We start from the raw sequence: 24,595 nt of genomic DNA on the forward strand, positions 1-24,595 counted from the left end.
ATTTCATTAATGGAAATGGCTTTAAAACAGCAGAACACCTTCATTGGCAACATTCTTACCAATTTTCCATTGTGGGCCAAACTTCCTGGTTCCTTCTTCAGAGACTCCTCCCTGACCTCCATTTTCCTCATTCTCTTCCCAAAGCCTCTTCCCAAAGCTTGCTAGTCCTGTAGATGAGTGAGTTCTGGAAGTCAGGTTCAATAGGAAAGTACTTATCAGAGCATGAGCTTCTCTAGGGTTCAGAAGGGGAATTCATTAAAAAAACATCCAACCATGATTTCCTTTTTATGTGTCCCATTTTGAAGTTTCATGCAATAATTAACTTCTCTCTTTGCTTCGAGCAAACTCGGACTCGGCTTCAGTTCTTTATGAAAAACAGCATTTAATATTTACAATTCCATGTGCAACACAGTTTTAGGAAAATTTGTAAATCCTACTGGGGTTTCAGAACAGAGAAATCTCCTTGTGTTTCTCCTAATTAAGTTCAAAAAGAAAATATCTGGAGGATGTATTGAATGAATCAAAAAGTGTAATAAAGATAAAACTGAAGTTCAAGATTCCAGACAAAACATCAATGGACAATTCATAGTTCAGACCTCATTTCTTTTAATATGGTGGCTTTTCACCTTGGGCAAACCTCCAAGAGAGTTCTCCTATTCAGTACCCAGGGAGAAATGGGTTCTTTGTAGTTAAATCAAAAACTTCATACCTTAAGAGGAAATTGGAATTTGAAAGAAGCAGCATGAAACTGGACATGGGGAACTCCATTGGCTCCACACATTCTCAGTCCTGTACAACTAAAGTTCCTTGTGTCTCCATTTATCCAGCTGTCAGATGAGATGGTGCCACCAGCCTTGACCTGCAGTCCACAGAGGCTGAGTCAGACTCACCATCATTAGACACAGGAATCTCTGAGAAAGTAAAAGTGCTATACTGTTGTCAGGTGGTTTGATGTCAATTAACTTTTTATCAAGTAACGGGACCTCTTTGGACCTCCTGAGGTTTGTGGTCCTAACCGCCTTCATCGTATCAGCTCCATGGTCATTTACACGTGGATTCTTTGATTTTACCTTCTATTGGACCAGATTATGGGCAACTCTACCGGTTTCCCCATAGCCGGTAAAAGTAAAACCAAACTATTTGGGACAATATTTCCTCCAGAAGCCTCCCAGCAGTATATGGATAATTAGGAATCAACATTTGGAATCTCAGATGTCAACTAAGATTCTCACCAATTTAAGACATTATCTCCCCATGGTCATATTAGGATAAAGGGAACATGATCTGAGCCGCCATGTAAGGTTGCACAGTGTGTGTACTACCCAAAGGTGCCCAGCCAGGGATTAAGAACTGACTAATATTCACTTTTCTGTGCCATTTAGTTATGAAGCCATTTACTCAAGGTGCTCTGCCTTCCCAGAGAGGGGGTCTTTGTCCATTTGCACAAAGATTCCCTATAGGCCAGAGATCTTGACTTTGGGTGATCATTCAGATTCTGCCAGTGGTAGGGGAAGAGGTGGAGGCATGCAGAGCCATGGCTCTCTCTTTCTGCCCTAGTCCAGGACAACCACCTCAGAGGCTGCAGACTCTTCCAGCACCCTTTCTTGCCTCCCTCGCTTCCTTCTCACACATTTTTCATGCCCCATCTTTTTCTACCCCTTCATTCTTTTTTTCCCCTCTTCCCTTCCCCCTAGCTCTTTCCCTCTCATCTTTGCCTGCCCTTTCCTCCCACTCTTAAGAGACAGACTCATGCACAGGAGCCATCTCTGTTCCCCTGTGACCTCTTCCTTGATCCCTAGTCATCAGTGGCAGCCCTGTAATCACTTGGGAGTTCTTGCTCATGGTCAATTCTGGACACAACTACAAAGTAATCGAAGTCTTACTTTTTGTCTTATCCTTTTATCATTCTGTCTGACACCCCTCTCTCCCTGGTGACCAGGGTCCAGGACCCATGCAGACAGACCTAGTGGTCTGTTTGACTTATCTTATGGTGTCACTGGTCAACTGTGTTACCTCAGTCAGATGTGTTATCATTTTGTTTGTTTGTTTGGTTGGTTGGTTTTGATTTTTGTTTCTCTGTGTGTGTGTGTGTGTGTGTGTGTGTGTGTTTGGGTTTTTAGATGCATAATCATTTAAAAGGATGGTGCCTGGGATACTGTAATTTAGTCTCAAGGAGAGAATCTCAAATGGGAGAATTTCAGGCAGCATTCTGGCTGAGATAAATGATCAAGAATTTTTTGATAGAATAACACCTCAAAAGCATGCACATTCTACCTTTCTTTCAGGAATTTTTCACAGACAGACTTTTAAAGAATGTCCAGCCTTGGGGCTCCTGGGTAGCTCAGTCTGTTGAGCGTCCAACTTTGGTTCGGGTCATGATCTTGCACTTTAGGGGTTCAAGCCCCTTATTGGGCTCTGTGCTGACAGCCCAGAACCTGGGCTGAAGCCTGCTTCAGACTCTATGTCTCCCTCTCTCTCTGCCACTCACCTGCTCACTCTCTCTCTCTTAAAAATAAATAAAAATAAAACATTAAAAAAATTTTAATATCCAGCCTCTATGCTTGCCTCTCTTTCTCCTTGCTACTTATATAGTTGAGATTGCAATCTTTTCTCCAGAGGGCTCCTATCAGAGCTTTCAAACTGACTGTCCCACAAGGCATAATGATCATTTTCTCAACCAGGCTGGCCCACTGTCTCTCCTTGGTGGTCCAGCATCCTCTCTTCCTCACATCTCTCACACCCTCCTGATCAATCTTCACCACCCCTGTGCTTTCGGCACCACTGGCCACTGATGACCCTCAAGTTCATCTTCCCACTCTACCATGCAAACTTTTTCCATTTCCCAGTTATTGACACAATCATCCCAGCCACCAAAAAACAAAACAAAACAAAATAAACAAACAAACCAAAAAAGGAGCCACACCCACATTACTTCTTCATTTTCTCTGAATTCCTCCCCAATCTGTCCCTTTCTCTTACCCTCACCCTCACTGCCAATATCTCTCTTGCCGAGACAATTGCAAAGATCCCAACTTGTGGTCCTGTGCTCAGTCTCTCTTTCTCAAATAATCCTTTGCTTGCTGACAGAATGATTTTTCCAAAGTGCAAAGCTGATCAAAGTATTTCCTTAATAGTAGTTCCTCCACTTAAGTATTCCTAAGGCAAGAAAAGTGCAGGGGCTTCCAGCAGGTTTGGGAGGGGCAAGATCTGGAAAGCCCCACTTTTGGCACAAACTTCTTTTTTTAACCCAGTTTTGCAATTTTGCATTCTCTGTATAATGTATCAGTCTTTGTTTTAAAATTAACATAACATTTCCCCAAATCTTCAAGAAAAATTGATTCTGTAGAAAAGTGCATGTTTGGGACGCCTGGGTGGCTCAGTGAGTTAGGCATTGGACTCTTGACTTCAGCTCAGATCATGGTCTCCAAGTTCATGAGATTGAGCCCGGCATTAGGCTCTGTGCTGACAGCATGGAGCCTACTTGGGATTCTCTCTCTCCCTCTCTCTGTCTCTCCCCTGCTCCCACATGTACTCTCTCTCTTTCAAAGTAAATAAATAAACATTTAAAAAAAGGAAGGTGCATATTTACCCTGTGGATTCAGGAACCTTCAGGCCTCCAGTTTGAGAAGCTAGGATCCTAGCTGGAATGCACATTTCTCTGCATATCATACAAGGACCTTCTTGACAAGTGTCTATCTGTCTCTGCAGCTCCAGCCCTCCATCCATCTCCTACCAAAAGAGTCGCACTGAACTTCTTGCAATTCTGTGATCATCATACTGGTTCCCATCTCAGGATGTTTCTTATGCTGTTTTCCTCAAACTAAACTGAGCCCCTCCCCCATCTTTCTACTTAACTTCTAGACCCAGCTCAAGTTATCACCTGCCCTGTGAAGCTCTCCATGACAGACCCTACCAGGCTGAAGTAACTATCCCTCTTTCTGTGCCCCTAAAGTCCACACCTCTCCCATAGCATGTATCTCATTAGATTAGAACTCTTCATTCATGTCTCTCTTCCCCACTGGACTATGGATTGCTTCAGAGAAAGGTCTGTGTCTTATTCATCTTGACCTTCCCAGGACCGGGACCATGCCTGGCACATGCTCAGATAAGAGGTCAATATGGTCAAGACATTTCATCCTAGCACTCTCCAGGGTTGATCTGACTGATCTGAATGACCATAAAGATGTCCCTTTCCCCTCTGTCAATTAGATGGTCCCAGATGGACAAGGACACTCTGGTCAAGGCTTTCCTCTCCTGCTGAATCCTCCTCAGAGCTCTCAAGACCTGACACATAGTAGATTCTCAATGAATATCTATTAAATGTATGGATGAAATAATGATCAGCACTACTGTTCTCTCAAATTAAGCTGGATTATGTTTTCCCAATATTATCTTTCAGAGAATCATAATATCTCTGAATCCCCATGATGTAACAATGTGCCAACACCTACTAGACACTAAAAAAATATGTGTAGTAAATGAATGAATGAACAAATGAAGTAACCTCTTCATGTGTTTTTCTTAAAAGTATATACATGCATTTTCATTTTTCAACCTGACACTTGGCACACTTACCAACCTGTTAGGTACTAGCTTTTCACTTAGAAATAGATTCTGGGCAAATTGGTGATAACTGAAAAATTTTTTGAAAACTTTATCTGTGACCAGTGTGATTGTTTTTTAATTTCAGGCTCTTTTAGGAGTAGAGTTTTTGAGTGGCTTTGATCTCTTCCATAGCTAATATAATATAATGTATAAAAAGATAATCCTCAGAGTAGGACTGTTTTTAAAATATAAATGCTCAATAAATGTGGCACTGCTCTTAAGCATTTGGATAGAACTACATAAAATTTTACTGACGTAGAAAGCTTGGCACCCCACCTACTCCACAGTGAGGGCTCAGTGAGAACTTTGCTCATCATTTATTCATTCCCATCTAGGCTTAAATGTGGAGTTTAAGAGCCAATGCCTCTGGAATATCAGAGCAATGCCCAATTTTCGTTGAGGACAACAATGCCTTTTCCTTAGCCACCATTCAATTATAATCTAGTTGCCAGAGTGATAAAATACACTTCTATTTGGCTAGATATAAGCCAAGTGAATAGAAATTTCAAGCTGGGAAAGATTTTGTCTTGGTCAAAAGTTAAAGTAGTGTTTTCTATTTTTTTTTTCTTATCTTGCACACTTCTACCAGTAAAAAGAAACGGCCAAACATCCCCAATATATGCATAATTATTTATTTATAAATTTTATAGATTTTTTACCATACTCATGTATATATACTTTTATAAAAACTCATCAGAAGGAATGTAAAACAAATATCAGTAGAAGTTCTTATGTTTTCTTTCCTCACTCCAACAAATTGCTTTATAACCAGACCACTGGCTAGGGTATCCGGGTGGCTCAGTAGGTTAAGCATCTGACTCTTGATCTAGGCTCAAGTCATGATCTCATGGTTCATGAGTTCGAGTTCCACTTGGGATTCTCTCTATCTCCCTCTCTCTCAAATAAATAAATCAACTTTAGAAAAAATAATAACTAGACCACTGGCTGAAAATGCACAGCTTGTTCTAGAAGCCTTGGTAGGAACAAGGTTTTTCCAGGGTAAGTTCACTGAGTGCACAGGACCCCCACTCACCCATTGACTCACTTCCTTCTATTAATCCTGTCAAAGTGACTAGCTTTATACTCTTAAGGGGTGCTTGGGTGGCTCAGTCAGTTAAGCATCAGACTCTGGCTAAGGTCATAATCTCATGGTTCTTGAGTTTGGGTCCCGCATTAGGCTCTGTGCTGACAGCTCAGAGCCTGGAGCCTACTTTGGATTCTGTGTCTCTCCTCTGTCTCTGCCCCTCCCCTGCTCACTCTCTCTCTCTCTCTCTCTCTCTCTCTCTCTTAAAAATAAACTCTTAAGAAAAAAATTAGAATCAGACACAGAATGATGATTTGAAAGGCTTTATTTCCAGAGGAACCAGCTTTTTATGGTCACACTAGATGCTGTATTATACTCCACATGAAAAGAACTAGACTTCCAATTATCCTGTAGGGTAAAGAGAAAGGCACAAAGCCACAGCACATCCTTGAAGCATGCCAAAGTCATATAGTAAGGAAGAAGAGAGTTTTATCTTGCAAGGCCATAAACACTGAAAAAATTAATTTTTCATTCCAGAAAATCAGCCATCATCAACACACACTTTGCAAAATATTTAAGATTTGTGATAATAACAAGTACTGCAGTGGCACTCCGTGTGGTTCTCCACTTTGGCATTTCCCATTACTGTGGCCTAAAGAGAAAGTGGGAAAAAGGTGAATGGGTAGTTGGATGGATGGGCGGACAAAACTGAAATGCTTGCTACATTTGTACATTCTCCATATCAGCTAATATTTCATTCTAGAAGATTACGTTTGCACTATGTATGTATGCTATACTCTCTTCCAACCTACCCATCATCACCTCCGCAGCTCTTGCTTTCATTCTGAATAAATCCAGCCTGTCCCCGCAGGTTACTCTTTTGATTAAAGGGTAGAGGTCTCTGTACAAATGCCCAGCGAAGGTGGGTCATTAGACCCCTCTGACATTAAACCCCATGGACGTGTTCTGGGGACATTTATCTGACTGGACTGTTAGAAAGCTTCTGGGGCCCTTCAAGTTCTCACCTTGGTAAAGGCTTTGGCCACACAGCATGTGGCTTCTGAGGTGATGTTCTTTGGGACCAACATTGTCTTCTTGGACCTTGCTGGAGTGGGATATGCTCTGGAGAAGCAGCAGCCCATGCACTGATAAATTGGGGCACCCAACTTGGAGAAGTATTTGTTTTCCTTTAGCTTGCATTCTGGGCACCCTGTCACCAAAAAAGGCAAAGAGCACAATAATCCAAGGATGACTCAAAAAGAAACTGAGGAACGCCTGGCTGCCTGTGACTCTTGATCTCAGGATCATAAGACCAAGCCCCACCCTGGGCATAAAATTTACTTTAAAAATATTTTTTAAATAAAATTTTAAAGAAATAAACTGAATTTTTCCTTATTATGGGATTGTAAATATTCTTTTTCTATTGTAAATAAGAGGAAAATAATAAATACTGTTTGACTGTTAATCTTTATGCATATAATCTATTTGTATTGATTATAGTTATTTTCATAGGAAACAATTTTTGCAGATATGTGTGCATACTACTCAAGAGCTGTAGTCTCTCATATAAACATTAAAGAAAGAGTAATAGTTTCTCTTTCTTCAACCATGGATTCTCTATCCCAATGCTAATGGCATGCCTATAAGGATCACAAAATTTGACAGATGAAAACACCATGTTCATCTGAAAGGAGAATTTTGCCCAGAGGCAAACTGTTTTCCCCTTTAGAATCTGTTATTGTTTTTTTCCCCGTGGAAACTCCAAATATTGACAGAGAAAAATATGTCAGAATTAAGAAAGCTTGGTGAATGTAGAGAGCCTGATATTAGATGGAGCACCCGCACTTGAGAACTGGGATTAAAATATTACTACTTGTCTAAGAAAAGCCATAACCAAGAGTAGGTCACAGTTTTGTAGCAGATGGACTTATATCAGCTACTATATGAGATTTTTCAAACAATACAGCAGAATAAATGTACTGAACAAAATGGTTTTGTTTTTCTCACTTGTTAACTAATGTGAAAATTCACCAGCAAAACTGATGTTGAAATCTTCTCAAATCTTCCGGGAGAAATGTAAAAAAAAGAAAACAGAAAAACCAAACCAAACCAAACAAAACTGAACTAACTGAATAAGGAGAATTTTCTGCTTGTAAAACTCAGATAAAGAATAACATGGAATCTATTTTAGATGAAGATGTACATGCTGGTATTTAAATGGACATGTTAGATAAATTTTACTATACATTTTCTGAACCTAATTTAACTTGATGTTTACAATCTAAAACTGCCTAGGTATGCACCCAGCAGCAAAGGTTTATCACATTTGAAAAGGAAGTAGAAATGTAGTTAATGGAGTTACTGATGTATATCTAGAAAAGTGTTTTCCTCATTGCTGCAAATCTGTCTGGTCACATACCCTGCACTGTAAACTCTCCATCAGGAAAAGAATGGAGAATATGCAGAAACACAGAGAGTATGGCCAGAATGACAGCTGCATATTTTCTGTAGTAATTCATGGCTCTCCTGCAAAACAGAAAAGGAAAAAAAGTTACTCTAAATTGGCTTACCAGTCATAACAACGACTAGTAGTTTTAACATTTCTATGAATAATAGTCATCAGTGTCTTCACCCCTCTGCTTACAACTCCTAACAAACTCTGGAGACAGGTAAAGAAAAAAATTTTTTTTCCTAAGGAAAAAGCTAAAGAATTGAATCTTTCCATTTCTCATATTAACAAATACAATTGGGCTTGATGCTAATAAAAAAATTCTCTTTTTAAATATATCATTCTCTTAAGTCTCAGTGCCCTTATCTGTAAGACATGAAACTTAAACTAGATAATACCTAAGAAGATAGGTAGACAAATAATAGATGAGAGATTGATAGATAAGCCCATATAAAAGAAATAAGTTTATATACAACGTATAAATTGTACAAGCAGTTGAGTTCATCCTTCCCATTCCTATATTCTCAGGTATGAGAATAGAAGGAAAGGACAATGTCTGTCCTGCTTTTTATCCACTGGTGGCAAATGAGCTCTAAGACTCATTATCAGTGTGCAGCAGGAAATGTTAGCCTAACAATGTGGCAAGAGTAGACAGCAGGGAATATTGATCACGGTTTTCCTAAATGCACTTCTTGATTATTTATACCTGTAGATACAGCTTTACCTAAGCATTTTCAGTGCCTAAGATCAGGCTAGCCAAGGCCAGCCTATGACTGACCATATCCAGCACTGACATCACTGCACCTGGGAATGGGAAGACAAGGAATTGGACTGTGTCTCCACATGTCCTAGAAAACTTTCATGTAAGCTTAAATGGGCAAGTTTATTCCTATTTTTAAAGTGAAAGTGTTATGGATTGTCCATGTTCAAACCATGAGAGATAAGATGAACAGAGCATCAATTACCAATAAAAAGACAATTCAGATTATTTAAAGGAAAATTAAAACCAACTTTACAGAATCTGTTTTACAAAATAGAGGAGGAAGGAATAGTTCCCAACTCATTTTGTGAGACCAGGATTATGGTCTGATACAAAAACCAGACAAATTAAGAAAGAAAGAAAAGAAAAAGAAACAAACAAAGAAACAAACAGAGAAACAAACAAAGAAACAAAGAAACAAAAAAAAGAAGTAAGGAAGACTAGTATACATCATGAAATTAGATGCAAAAATCCTAACAAAATAATAGCAAGTTGAACCCAGTAATGTATAAAAAGATTTATACATGACCAACAGGGAATAATTCATATATGCAAGGCTGGTTCAATATTTGAAAATCATTTAATACAATCTACCATATCAACAGGATAAAGAAGAAAAAATCATATGATTTGTCAGTCGACAAAGAAATGCATTTGACAGCATTCACTATGCTTTCATAATAAAAAGTTTCAGAAAACAAAATGGTTTTCTCAACTTGATGAAGAGCATTTATACAAAACCTGCAGCTAACATTATACTCAGTGGTGAAAACAGAATGTTCCCCCCACCCAAGATCAGCAACATGGCAAGGATGTCCACTTCACCTCTGTTATTCAGTACAGTACTGAAAGTTCCAGCCAGTGCAATATGGCAAGAAAAAGAAATTAAAGGCACACAAATTTAAAGAGAAGAAATATATCTTTACATGTAGAAGACATGATCATCTATGTTTAAAAAAAGAAAAGGAACTTACAAAAAAAGGTCCTGGAACTAAGCAGTGAGTTCAACAATATTGCATGACATAAGATCAATACACAAAAATGAATTGTATTTCTTCATACTTAAAAGAATAATGTAGAAACAAATTTAAAACACAATACCATTTACAATTGCTCCAAAGGAAAGAAAATACTTAACTATAAATCTGCCAAAATATATACAGGATGTTTATACTGAGAATTACAAAATACTGATGAAATAAATCAAAGAAGACCTAAATAAATGGAAAGACATATCATGTTAATGAATTGGAAGGCTCAACATGATAAAGATGTCAATTATTTCCAAACTGATTTTTTTGTTAAATGAAATGCCTATCAAAATCCCAGTACAGCTTTTATAGACATAGACAAGATTATTATTATTGAAAGGCAAAAGATCTAAAGTAACTAAAACAACAGTAGAAAGCAAGTGGGAGGAATCACTGTTCCCAATGTTAAGACTTAGTGTATAGTTACAGTAATCAAAACTGTGTGATATTGGCAGAGAGATAGATATATAAATGAATAGAACAAAATAAAGAACCCAGAAATAGACCTACACAAACATGGCCAGCTGCCTTTTGACAAAGATGCCAAAACAATTTAACAAAGAAATTTAACGTTTTTAACAATGGCTGCCTGTACAATTGGATACAGAAGCCCACCCCCCCAAAAAAATTGATGTAAACTTCATACCTTGTATGAAAGCTGAAATGAATCAAAGACAAAGTAAAATGTGAAACTATAAAAATTTTTGGAAACAAATGGGAAAAAATGGGGGACCAAGGACTAAATTAAGAGTTTTAAGAGTTAACAACAAAAATATGACCCGTAAAAGAAAAATTGACAAATTGGACTTCAACTAAATTATGGGTTAATCCTTTGTTAAGAAGATAAAAATACAGGGGCGCCTGAGTGGCTTAGTCAATTAAGCATCTGACTTTTGATTTCAGTCATGGTTCTGGGGACTGAGCCCCACATCAGGTCAGTGAGGAGCCTGTTAGGGATTCTCTCTCTCTCTCTCTCTCTCTTTCTCTCTCTCTCTCTCTCTCTCTCTCTCTCTCTGCCCCTACTCCCTCACTCATTCTTTCCCTCTCTCTAAATAAATAAACAAAGAAAAGGAGATAGAAATACAAGATACAAACTTGAAGAAAATATTCGCAAGCCACATATCAACAAAGGGCTAGTATCTAGAATATATAACAAACTCTCAAAACAACCCCCAAAAAACTCTCAAAAAAAAGTTCAATTATAAAATGGGTGTTGCATCAGAAAGAATATATAGATGGCAAATAAGGACATGGAAAGTATTCAACATGATCAAGCCATCAGTAACATGCAAATTAAAACTTCAGTGAAATATTATACAGCAACCAGAATAGCTAAAATAAAACATAATGATAATACCAAATGCTGGCATGGATACAGAGAAGCAGGATAATTCAAACATTGCTGGTGGGAATGTAAAATGGAAACTCATTTACAAGTTTCTTATGAAACTTACCATATAACCCAGCATTTATACTCAGGCATTTACATCAAAGAAAGGAAAATTATGTTCATATAAAACCTATATATGAAGGTTCAGAACAGATTTATTTATAATAGCCAAAAACTGGAAACAACCCAAATGCCTTCAACAAATAAATGGTTATACAAGCAGTGGTACATCCACACCAACGAATACCATGTAGCAACTAAAAGGAACACATTATTGATATAGATGGATGTATCTCCATGTAACATGGATGGATCTCACTGATACTGTGTTGAGTGAAGGTTGCATACTGTATGGTTCTGTTTATATAACACTCTTGAAATAGCAAAATTAGAGAAAGCAGAATAAATTAAGTTTTAAGGACTTAGTATTAGGGAGGGAGTTGAGTGGGGAGAAGAATGACTATACAGAGGCAGCACAAGTGAGTTCTGGGGTAATGAAACAGTTCTGTCACTTGATTGTGATAGTTGCCACACTAATCTATAATGGTATTAAATTGCATGGAACTACACACACACTCACACACACATACACACACACAATACGAGTGAAATCTAAATAAGCTCTGTGGCTTGTACCAATGTCTATTTCCTGGTTTTCACATTGTACTATGGTTAGGCACAGTGTTATCTTTGGGAGAAACTGGCTAAAGTATACCCAGAACTTCTCTGTACATATTTTTACAACTTCTAAATCTATAATTCTTCAAAACAAAAAGTTTACTTTTAAAAAAAGGCATTCTAAAATAAAGTTTAAAATTGCACGAGTCAACATTTGTTGTTGTTTTTCATGTAGACTGACATCATGAGACTATATTTTTGCAAAAGGTTTATATCAACTTCTATATCTTTTAAGAAAAACTTGTGAGATGGCAGAACAGTTTATAATATAAAAAAACAAACTGCATAAATATAGGTAAGGCTAAAGCAAAGGAATATTATTATTTCTACCTGATGTATATACTTATACGTAAGTATTTATGGGATTTATTTCTCTTCATCCATAATTAGCACTAATTAAATATTGTTCTAAGTTGGTGGTTCTCAAAGTGTGATCTGGGGACTCTAAACACTTTTCAGTAGGTTTGTGAGGTGAAAATGATTTTCATAGTAATACTGAGATGTTACTGTTTTCACTCTCAGCCTCCCATGAGTGTTCAGAGAAATCTTCTAGAAGCTACATGACATGTACAATTGGTTAGTCATTGTTAAACAATCAACAGATTGATTAACGATGCACATGAAAATCTAGCTATGTTCTATTAGGTCAATCTTTTTTAAAAATTATGAAAAAAATTATAATGCCACCTTTCTCACTGATTTTTTTGTTTTGGAAATGGTCATCAAAATTCTTTTAACATTTATTCATTTTTGAGAGACAGAGAGAGATAAAGCACAAGCAAGAGGTGGGGGGGGGGGGCGCAGAGAAAGAGAGAGACACAGAATCCAAAGCAGGCTCCAGCTTAGCTCCAGCTGTGCTAACAGCTCAGAGCCCAACACGGGCTCAAACCCATGAACCGTGAGATGGTGACCCGAGCTGAAGTTGGAGGCTTAACCAACTGAGCCACCCAGGTGCCGCTGGAAGTTGGCATTTTTTTAAATAAATATACATTTGTGTTAACATATGATAGGTTAATTGTGGTTGTTCCAAAATGAATAAAGGGGTGCATGGGTGACTCAGCTGGTTAAGCAACCAACTCTTGATTTGGGCTCAGGCCATGATATCACAGTTAGTGAGTCTGAGCCCCAAGTCAGGCTCCAGTGCTGACAGTGTGCAGCCTGCTTGGGATTCTCTCTCTCCCTCTCTCTCCCCCTCACCTGCTTGTACGTGCACACACTCTCTCTCACTTTCTCTCAAAATAAATAAATAAACTTTATTCTTTTAAAAAAATTTTAATGTTTATTTGTGTGTGTGAGAGAGAGAGAGAGAGAGCACAAGCAGGGGAGGGACAGAGAGAGGGAAACAGAAGATGCAAAGTGGACTCTGGGCAGACAGTAGAGAATCCTATGAAAGGCTCGAACTCACGAACCATGAGATCATGACCTGAGCCAAAGTCTGACACATGACCGACTGAGCCACCCAGGCACCCCTAAATAAATAACCTTTAAAATAAATTTTAAAAAATAAAATGAATAAATATGTTAAAACTTTTTCTAACATAATTTCTAAATCAGTAAATGTCAATAAATATAACTTCACAAAAAATTCTTTGAACTCTTCAACAATTTTTAAGAGCATAAACAGTTTTTGAGACCCAAAACTCTGAGAACCACTGCTTAAGTGATACATAAAGCCACAAGGAAGTTTTCAGAATTGAAACTAGTTTCCTTTTTTAAACTAGTATCATTTTTGTGCTTTGATATTGCAGCTCATATATTATGAAAATTCAGCATTATGCAGTGAACAATTATATCAGAATTAATTCAGAGAGAAACACTTATAACAAGAATGTGAGAGCATGAAGTCAATGCACATTTTAGAATTTGCGTTAAGATAAAGTGAAGATTGAAAAGGCAGAACCAAAGTCACCATCAAAGTCACCATTGCTGTAGCTTTCAGTAACAGAAGTGACTTCATTTTGAAAAGAAATGAGATTAATCAAGCAGAAAAGGATTAACCTCCAAATCTTGAAAACATTTTAATAAATGGTTTTATCATTCTCATCACCTTTAGGTCTTTCTGTTTTGGAATTTGGAAGAAAAATATTAAGAATCAAGACAGGAAAAATAATTACATTTGGCTGAGATTTATGCTATTTTGCAAAATAGCTCAAAGTAAATCAGATTTCCCAACCTCAGCCTCTTCTGGCATTCCAAGTGAGTACCTTGCAGACATCACAGACTCTGTACATCTGACCCCACAGTGCATCTCCAATGTCCACCCAACATGCTCTCACCTCCTGCCCCTTGCCACATCAGAATGATGTCAGTCCGAGAGAATGTGTGTTTTCTCAACTTGGCCCATAATGCCTTTCTCCTCCTACGCACTCCATCCACCTCAGCCTTTAAGGATCTGCCTAGCTGCCAGCTTCCCCGTGAAGGTGTTACCCAAACCCAAAGCCAGAATACATAATTGTCTCCACTGAATCCACCTATCACTTTGCTCAGCATCCTTAGATGAAGTTCCACAATCTGCCCTGAACTCTACCTGGTTAGGTACATGTTTGTCTCTCCATTTCTGTAAAAACCTCTTAAGGGTACAAGCTATGCCCCTCTGATCTACCACCACCCTAGCATAGAGCCTTGTACAGACTAGATGCAAGTATGTTGCACTGAGACTTTAGGACAGTAATAATAATATAACCCAAAGTTGCTAATGTAGAGTTCTTATTAAGGAACAAGATAACTCTTAAATGAGGTCTTAAAGTAAATCTTTAATGAATAAAATAATTTCACATAATAAATTAATTAGAGGCCATATGTTCTCACTTAGTTCTACAATTTGTAGCTGGCTAATATGTGAATCTATAATTGGTAAATATGCCACAGACAGAAGCCATCTCTCTTTTTTTTAAGGTTATTTATTTATTTATTTTGAGAGTGAGAGAGAGCACAAAGGGGAGATGGGCGGAGATGGAGGGAGAGAGAGAATCCCAAGCAGGCTCTGCACTGTCAGCACAGAGCCTGCTGCGGGGTTCAAACTCACTAACCTCGAGATCATGCCCTGAGCCGAAGTCAAGAGTCAGATGCTCAGCCAACTGAGCCCCCCAGGCGCCCGTAGGTAGAAGCCGTCTTATGGTAAGATATAAAAGTTACAAAAATTCAAAAGAAAGCATTCATAAAAAGCACACATAAGAGCTTCGAGGTTTAAACTGGGCATCTCTTAGTTTATATCAAACTATATGTGTGCACAAATTTGGATTCATGATAAGACTGGAGAAAACAGCATTCTTAAAAGTGTAAAAGAGGGGCGCCTGGGTGGCTTAGTCGGTTAAGGGTCCGACTTTCGCTTAGGTCATGATCTCACGGTTCGTGGGTTCGAGCCCCGCATCGGGCTCTGTGCTGACTGCCAGCTCAGAGCCTGGAGCCTGTTTCAGAGTCTGTGACTCCCTCTCTCTCTGACCCTCCCTTGCTCACACTGTCTCTCTCTCTCTCCTAGAAATAAAAAAATAAAAAAAAACACCCTTTAAAAAAAAAAGTGTAAAAGAATATTATTGCTGTAATTTACTATTATTATTTAATATGTTTTCAAAATATTATTTACTGTGATTATATATAATATATTAAAGGATTCATGAAACAGGTAAATGCTCTACCAGTATACCATACAAGCTAGCTAGCTAGACCAAGTATCCTACACACACACACACACACACACACACACACCCTGTATATCAAATGAGATACAAAATAGACACACCACTTTTTGATGTGGAAATGGCACATTTACTCTCATACTGCAGAGGGAATTTAGTCTAAGAGATATTTTTGTGGCCTTCTTTGGAACTACAACCTGCTATCACCTGAACACTTAAGGACAGTGAACAACCAGGGAGCTTCTCTTTGCCTCTCCTGCTCTGTTTTCATCACAGAAAAAAACCCCTATAAAATAAGGTGGCTGGCTGTCGACCATCCTGGCCTATCTATCCTATTATGGAAAGACTTCAAGGCAAATTCAATGTTTTCATATACTTATATATGGGCAGATGTGCATGTCTATATGTGCGTACCTGTCCACATATGTATACCTACACGTATGTATACACACATACGTAGATGTACATACATATAAGAGATTGCTCCAAGACTACAAGTGCCTGGTACAATGTGACATCCTGCCCTTCACTTGCCCCCCCCTCTGCCAGAGAGTAAAGTTTTCGGTTTTTCTAATGGTGGTGATGGCCGGGGGTGAGTCATCCATACTCCCCACACGGGGAAGCCCATCTGACTCATAGCACGCTTTTGAGATGACTGGCTAGGATTAGAAGCACAGTTCTTTGTTAACAAAACAGTAGAAATCTAACTGACTTCTAGAGGGTTAACCTACGGCTTCACCTCAGAAGCCCCATCTAACCCAGCTAACTACCAAGGAATGGACAAGCAGGCTGCCTTCCACGAACAGTAACTAATGAGAGGGAATCCTGATAATGAAGCTTTAATCCCCAGCACATTGCCTGGCCTGAGGTGGGTTTTCAATGATTGTTTATTAAACAGGGGATAGGCCTGTAAGTTTTAGCATCTTGCCTGGGGCAGAGGAGATGGCCATAGTTCACCTTGATGAAAGATTTGAAGGAGGAAAGTCACAAGGGAAAGTAGAAGGTTGGGAATCCATCTTCCCACAGGTTCCACAGAGCAGGCCACAGAGCAGGCTCACATCCACCTCCTGCTGAGGGCCCGCCTCTGTCTCCAGGGGGACGAGTTTGAAGAGCCTGCGGTCAGTAGTAAGGAAACTTGGCTTGGAGTGGCCCTGGCAAGTATTTTTCTTCCCTCATGTGCTCTACTTGCAGTAAATGAGTTTCTACCTTGTTCTTGTAGCATGTTCTGCACCGTGGGGCCGCCATCAGTGTCTTTCATGATCCCACGCTCCAGCCCCGAGTCTCAGTGAACCTCCAGCTTCCCAGTTCTTCCACGTAGACATTCAAACGTTACTGCCAGGCACCACAGTTACCTTCAGACCCATTAATACCTTCACTGATAGTTTTTCCAAAGGTGGCGATGTGGATGACTGAGCAACTGGGGAAACAAGGAGAGACTGCTCCATGCTCCCTCAATCTGTCCCCAAGCATCTCATCCACTCTTGGATACAGATAATCACTGTTTTCTCTATATTATAAAAAGATGAGTTTTGGAAAAGTTGACGGGAGCTCAGTGTTGTTAAGTGCCACATTTAAGGTCCAAATTGAACCCTTGAAAGACTTTGAATAAGCCCCTGCTACCTGTGAGGCACTATGCCAAGCATGGATGGCACAAACAGGAAGAAGTCTCCTGCTATCTGACCCAGATACAAAGGCAAGTCACCAGGAGAGGGAAGTAGGCTGGAATGAGAGCATCTGTGGGCACGGAGGCATTTGCTGGGCTGAGGACATGAGAAGGGAAAGATGACAAGCAAATGAGAATAAAGAGCATCCGCTTGACAGAAAGAGAATCCCTACAGCAGCAAGATATGTTCATGTCTTGATATTTGCCCTGGAACTTCATGGATTCAGTGGTCCTCAAAATTCACACAGCAGCTAGAGGTGGCTGTGCCTCAAACTGCCCCAGGATCCAGAGGAAGATAAGGCCTAGCAAAGCCACACAGCTCGCTGGCAATATTTGGGATGGGATTTCTGTCTCTCAGTCACTTAGCAGTGCTTTGTGCCTCTTTTGTCTGGGCTGCTGACGCGCCATCCTGACTGAAGAAGACCCAGAAACTTCAGGGGCACGTCAGGCTAGGCCACGGCCCCACGCGCAAGCACCAGAGCACCACGGGAGGCCGGGGTAATGCTGCTGGCATCACCACAGGATCAACTTCCACAAATACCACCCAGGTGATTTTGGAAAAGTTGCTATGAGGCGTTACCCCTTAACAAGGAATGAGAGCCTCCGCCCAACTTTCAACCTTGATGAACCACGGACCTTGGTCAGTGAGCAGACATGGGTAAATGCTGCCGAAAACAAGACTGGAGCCGGTCCTACATTGATGTGATGAGATTGGGCTACTACAATGTTGAGGGAAAGGAAAACCTCCCCGAACAGCCTGTGCTCATGAAAGCCAAGTTCTTCAGTAAATTGCTGAGGACAAGATGGGGGGAGAGGGCAGGGGCAGGTAGCAGCCTGAAGCCCCCATGTGGAGGGAGGTTCATTGAATGCTAACAAGTGCTTTAAAAAAAAAAAAAAAAAGTGTTTTGTGCCTTCACAAAAGTTTTAAAGGGAGCCAACTTGTTTTCCAGAGGGAATGGAGAGAAAAGAAATAGAAAACAAGGGTCTCGTGGTCAAGAGAAATATACAGCACAACTTGTACAACTGTGCTTTACTAAACACAGGTGTTTCCATATAGAAACACTGAACAAAAGATGACCTTAACATATTCATTCTAAAAATAAAGGGAAAAAAGTAAGCAGTAGTTAGAAGAAAATTGAGGGGCCATAGATTTATAAAAATTACTTCAACGCCTTTATGACCATTTTTATAACAATCATATTTTGAGAAGCTTTTCTTTTTTTTCTTTTTTATCTTTTGTATCCGTTTTTACTTTTGAGGGGGGGGGAGAGAGAGAGAGAGAGAGAGACAGCGAGAGCGCAAGAGCATGGGGGCTGGTAGAGATGGAGAGGGGGCTCGTGGGATCTGAGATCATGACCTAAACCAAAATCAAGAACTGGATGCTCAACCAACTGAGCCACCCAGGTGCCCCAAAATGTTTCTTTTCTTAACTGAATAAATTTAAGGGACATATAATAAGGTGCATACTTTCTACTTTGTTATTTAAAGGCACTTTACAATGTTAACTTAATTATGTAATTAAAATCTTGGTTTTTCCATTACCCTCTGGCTTTCCTAGCACATCAGTCTTTTTTAAATTGTCTGCATACCAGATCAATAAGAAATTTTGATAGGACAAACTCTATGCACCATAAAATACTGTTTTAGATGAGAACTTTAAATGTTTGTTGTTTAAAAATACCCAATTTGGGGGGCTCCTGGGGGGCTCAGTCGGTTAAGAGTCCAACTGCAGCTCAGGTCATGATCTCACAGTTCGTAGGTTCGAGCCCGCACTGGGCTGACAGCTCAGAGCCTGAAGCCTGCTTTAGATTCTGTGTGTGTGTGTCTCTCTCTCTGCCCCTCCCCTGCTCATGTTCTCTCTCTCTCTCTCTCCCTCTTTAAAATAAATAAACATTTTTTAAAAATTTAATATACCCAATTTTTTTAAGATTAACATTATTGTAGTAATAAAACACTGGATAGCATCAATTTATCACTCAGAAAAGTAAAGTAGCCGAAGGCTAGAAAGGTTTTTATATGAAGCATGATTATAGTTGTATAAGAATGTTTCCTACAACTTTTAAAATTTTTGCATTATATTTTGTTATGTTTATCTGAACTATTTTTATTCAGTCTTTTGACACACCAACTATAATTCCCATCTTAAAACACTAGAGCATTAAAACATATTTCATTTGCCCTGAAGTTTTTCAATAATAGAATAGACAGGCCAGGATTATTGATTTCTCTTCCCTGGCACCTTACTTTACAAGGATTTGTTTTTCTGTGATAAACACAGCAGAAGAACTTCAAAGAGAAACTCCTTTGTTGTTCATGACCCCTAAGTTTTCATTGCTGTGGCAGGTTATGCTTCCCGAACACAGCAACAAACGTCTCTCTCAGCCTATGTTCCTTCTGCAGTATGACCTTGCGCTTCCACATCAAAACATGGTGTGTCTATTTTTGTACCCCATTTGATGCCGGTGGGCCCTCTGACTATTTAACCAATAGAATATGGCAGGAGCAACCCTGGGCCAGTTGTGGTGTATCCCTGGCCTGCCCTGGCAGTTCCTGCTTCCTGTCTCTTAGAAGACAGTTGCTGCTACTCTGAGCCTACCATATGGTAAGAAGCCAAGCCACACAGAGAGAGGAAAGAAGGCCAAGAAGTAAGAAAAGAAGCAGCCATGCTGGATGACCCATCTAGTGGAGACTCCAGATGATTCCAGCCCCAGGCACTATCTGATGGCAAATACATGAGAAACCCAAGTTAAGAACTGCCCAGGTGAGCCCAGGCCACCTACAGAACCATGACAGAATAATAGCTTGTCGTTTTACCCACTAAGGTTTTGGGTAGTTTGATGCACAGTCATAGATAACTGGAACAATTATCTATCGCTATCTCTTATAACAAAAATTTTTCCTCCTGGGTCTGAAATATAGGACGCCAATCTTGCCTTTCTGCTTTCTCCTCTTTCTACTTTCTCCTTACTTTTCCTCTGTGGGAGGTTATTTATATAACACATATCCAGTTATTCTATTTGGGAAACGTAGCAATGTGTGAAAAAATGTTGGAGTTAGTGTTCTACACAGTATCTGCAATACTGGCTTTGGTAATAACAATAACTAGATTTTAAAAATAATACCTACGGTTAATGGAGCACTTGTGTGTGACAGATGTTCCTTCGGGCACCTTGAACACACAAATACATTCAATACTCATGACAATCCTGTGAAGTATTATTCTCATTTTGACAGATAAAAAAAAAATTCTTGAGGCATAGTAACCCATACAAAGTCACATAATTTTTTGCTGGTGGAGCCAAGATTTTAAAACATCTCTTTATAACTCCAAACTCGAAGCTCTGAACCACACTTCGCTATACCGTCTGCAAATCTTTATATTTTACAATGAAGTTCTTAAATGATTTTTTTCAGATGGTATGTCCCTAAATAAGATGCTGACATTTTTTGTTTACATCAGCACTATGTTGTGCCAGCTTAAATATAACTCACCAATGTAATTTTTTATTTTACATATTTATCTGACTTCACCTTCTTCAGAACAGTTTTCAGAAAGCCATTTCATTTAGATCGAGAGTCATTTTATACCTGATCAAGTTATGAGGACTAGTGTCTGGTTGTGGGAGAAAGGGGGAAACATTGGCTTTCACATATATTCCCTTGTTTGACTCTTTTTACACCTCTGTGAGGAAAGCATTATGATGGCACCTGTTTCATAGACTGGAAAACTACACTTTCGGAAAATTAAAAGGATCTGCCAAAGTCACTTGGAAAGTGATCTGATTCTAAGATCATGCTTTTCTGCCTGTACTACCCCTATAGCCCAGAAGTACATGGTCAATCCATTACCTCCTTTAGAACATGGATTTACACATAGATCATGCTGTTACAAATGTCTTTTCTATTTTTTTCCAAAATTTATTTGTTTGAGAGAGAGAGTACAAGAAGGGAAGGAGCAGAGAGACAGGGAGAAAGAGCATCCCAAGCAGGCTTTGCACTGCCAGCACGAAGCCCAGTGCAGGGCTCCAAACCACCAACCATGGGATCATGTCCTGAGTGAAAACCAAGAGTCAGAAACTTAACTGACTAAGCCGCCCAGGTGCCTTGTCTTTTCTATTTTGACTCCCAATACTGCCCTTGATTCCACTCTCAGTTCAGCCTAAGCCCCATTTAAACCTTCACTTTCTCTTTGACCCCAGCATTTTAAGGATGGTAGAGCATTTTTATAATGTTATCTCTGAGTCGATGAATGAAGGAATGGCCAGATTACTTTGTGCAACATTACAATAGGTAATACAGAAATGTTATACACCAAACCGGGAATTTGCAAGGATCGCAAATTGATAGCAAACAACCTTGGGATTCACAGTCTGTAAAAACAGAAGTTTGGTGTTGTGGGTCTTACTGTTCTCAATGGAAATCTTGATTCCTCTACATTTTCTCTTTGTGAAAGTCAGATTATCTTGACATATTTCTGAACAAGACGCACATTAACCTTCTAATTTTGCTATTTCTATTTCCCAGCTCTTACTTTGAGTTTTCTTGTAAATTTGAGTCCCACATTTATAAGAAATGTACAATGAAACTGAGAATCTGTTCTGGAACATAATCAATTGCTTTTCTAACATTGTTTGCATGCTACCCTTTTCAGCAGGAAATGGTAAAAAAATATGACTCAAAATTTCAAAAACTCTATGCCTGCAAAGAAAAAATGAAAGAAACTTACACCAAAACCAAAATTAAAATTAAAATGAAAGCACATGAACTTTTCCTAAGCGGTAACGGTTCTTATCTCTTTAAAATAATTCAAGACTATGTAGCAATGTATTACAATGCGATTTGGGTGACCAATAGTTTGAATAATTGGTTTGGTATTAGGTCAAGTAATTATTTAATAGGCATCTTCAGAAAATTAAAAAGATTCCTTTGTTCTAATATAAACTATTTTCTTTTTGAGTGGGGAAAGAACTGGAAGTTCTTAGGAAATGAAAGTTCCTATGAAGATTAAGTGGAGCTTCCACATTCCCAAGGGATCCATAATTCTTCCATGTTCCCAGATCCTATTCCTCAACACAAGCAAGAAAGCACTTTTATTTTCTAGTCTCAATTTCTCAGTAAGCTGCCATTTCAACTAGTGCTCGCGAAAATATAACTAAGGTTTGCAGAAGTTTCCAGAAACTGTCACTGGAACAAACCAACCATATTGGGTCAAGAGATTCAGAATTACAAGGTCATCAGTAATAGTTGGAGAAATAGCACTGACTCTTATTTTTGTAGCATTTTATGAAAAAAAAGAAAATGGAAACAGTGTTGTCCAAAAATTGTCAGTGTTGCTACATTCAAGTCTACAGGAGAACATGAATTCAAAAGATATCAGAAGCTGTGGTCCTTCAGCTAAAGAGGTGATCTAGCTGCTTTATTACTGGCCAGCTTGAAGATATAGTTATGCATCATTTAAAAACTGATGGTAAAACAATATCCACAACTTACATAATGTCTACTCTCCTTCTACCTGACCCCTATAAGCCACTCAAACAAATGTCTTTCAAACGACATCCAGTATTTCTTGAGGAAAATTTTTAGATACTGACAGCCATTTGCACATCTCAGCAGGAGATACTTGGTTTCTGGTTTCGGTTAGATAACATCTTAGCCTGTGATCACAGACCACAGTTTTGCAGACTTCCTCCCAATTCAATCATGAGTGTTGAAAAGAGAATGTGTAAATGTCTGTCTCTCTCCTCACTAAGGCTTATGCATAGCTGGCCTATATTATCAAATATTTTACTCCTCACTCAATTAAAATCATTCGTATTACCTTTGTCCGGACTTTTTGCAGGATGTGTTCAGGGCAGTTGACTGTGAATCTGAAGAGGGATTTTGGCTTTGCCTTGTGATTTCTCAGTAACTACAGTTAATAAAGTCCTCACTTGTCTTTTATACCAGCAGAGTAATAAAAACTGCATGTTCCCACCTGCATCTAAGCCCAGGGATCAACAGTAAATTCCACCCAATGATTGAATGGTCCTTTGTGTAATTACCATGACATCAATTTGATCTTATCTTGTTTCAACCATCAGATCATTTTTTGTTTTGAGCCATTTTCAGGCGGTGATGACTGCAAGGTCAGCCTATGAAAAGAGGGTACACTGTCATTTTCTATGTAATTTTATCAAGACTTACACACAACATCCTGAAAGCTGACACTTTCCTATAAACAAGACTCTATGAGTATTGCATTTAATTAGCTAAGTACCTGATGTTTACTTAAAGCAGGAGAGGAGCTGTAAATTTCAGATAAAGATACAGAACATCTCCAGGCTTACATTATTCTAGGAAGAAACCGAAAAATAAAACCCATACCCATGTAGGCTTTTCTAATAGTCTAAATTATTAGAAATTTTTAATTTAGACTATTAGAAATTAATAGATTAGTTAGAAATTAGAAATTGATAAATTAATAAATTAGAAATAAATAGCTAAATTTAATGTTTCTAACATTAAATATGTATTTGGATTGGATCAGGATACATAGAGAAAGTATGAGATGATTCTGAGAAGGACTGGCTGGTTCTTCATGTTGTGCCTTTTTTATAATCTCTGGGTCAAAGAATACATGTTATGGCTTGCCAGCTGTGGGACATTTAACTCCAAGATTCCCAGTCCATGACTCTCTAAAACGACCATGCTCCTCAGGACTGGCCTACAGCTTTGACCCAGAGATTATAATCCCTCAAAGATTCCTCTCTCCATTTCTGTAGGAATTGGCTTTGGATATAAATACTACCAGGGACCTCCCCAAGGAAGGGTTTAGAAGATTCTTGTGATACAAAAAGCAACTGTTGTTTAACATAAAGATACAAACCAAAGAAAGCAATGCTGTTCTGTGATTTATTATCTGTGATAAGTTGATTTGTTTCAGTTCTTACGCCTTTTCAGATTTTCATTATCTCTTTCCAATGGTTTCTCCTAGTATCCGCTCTATCCATTTACTTTTGCCTGGTGACAGTTGCTGTCACCACTATTCATGAATTTCTATCATTTACATCTCGAAGGATTAGCAATACATTCTCAAAGTCAGAGATGTATTGTGGAAATATTGAGCCTTTATAGCTTCAGGGGAAGGAAATCTCTCTAGTCTTAGGGATAGCCTCCTTTTCCTTCCATTCAGACATTTTGTTCTATTCTCTCCCCTCCATTTGTGCCTTCTTTGATCATTCTTTTTTTTTTTAACTGCATGATTAAGTAAACAGAATGTTTCTTGCGTGCTGTTATGAAACTATTTTCATTTGGTTTGTGATTTAGTAGTGGGTTTCATTTTTATTTCATGTTTCTGTATAAGAATTAGGAATATCAGGGG

At 38.8% G+C, this 24,595-nt stretch overlaps 1 protein-coding gene and 1 pseudogene across 1 annotated transcript; one reads left to right on the plus strand and one right to left on the minus strand.

Moving 5' to 3' along the window:
• Positions 1–6,071: 6,071 nt before the first annotated feature.
• On the minus strand, positions 6,072–23,145 carry CGA (glycoprotein hormones, alpha polypeptide). The gene is made up of 4 exons (XM_039219442.1): positions 23,054–23,145; positions 8,049–8,155; positions 6,655–6,839; positions 6,072–6,281 (listed from the first exon to the last, which is right to left on the minus strand). Exons 2-4 carry the CDS (start codon positions 8,146–8,148, stop codon positions 6,204–6,206), a joined length of 363 nt encoding a protein of 120 aa, XP_039075373.1. The 5' UTR covers positions 8,149–8,155; positions 23,054–23,145; the 3' UTR covers positions 6,072–6,203.
• LOC120221830 lies at positions 17,574–18,108 on the plus strand (annotated as a pseudogene).
• Positions 23,146–24,595: the final 1,450 nt, after the last annotated feature.

Source organism: Hyaena hyaena, unplaced genomic scaffold (genome assembly GCF_003009895.1).
Source record: "Hyaena hyaena isolate Hyena2069 unplaced genomic scaffold, ASM300989v1 scaffold_821, whole genome shotgun sequence".
In the NCBI taxonomy this organism is placed as follows: Eukaryota; Metazoa; Chordata; class Mammalia; order Carnivora; family Hyaenidae; genus Hyaena; species Hyaena hyaena.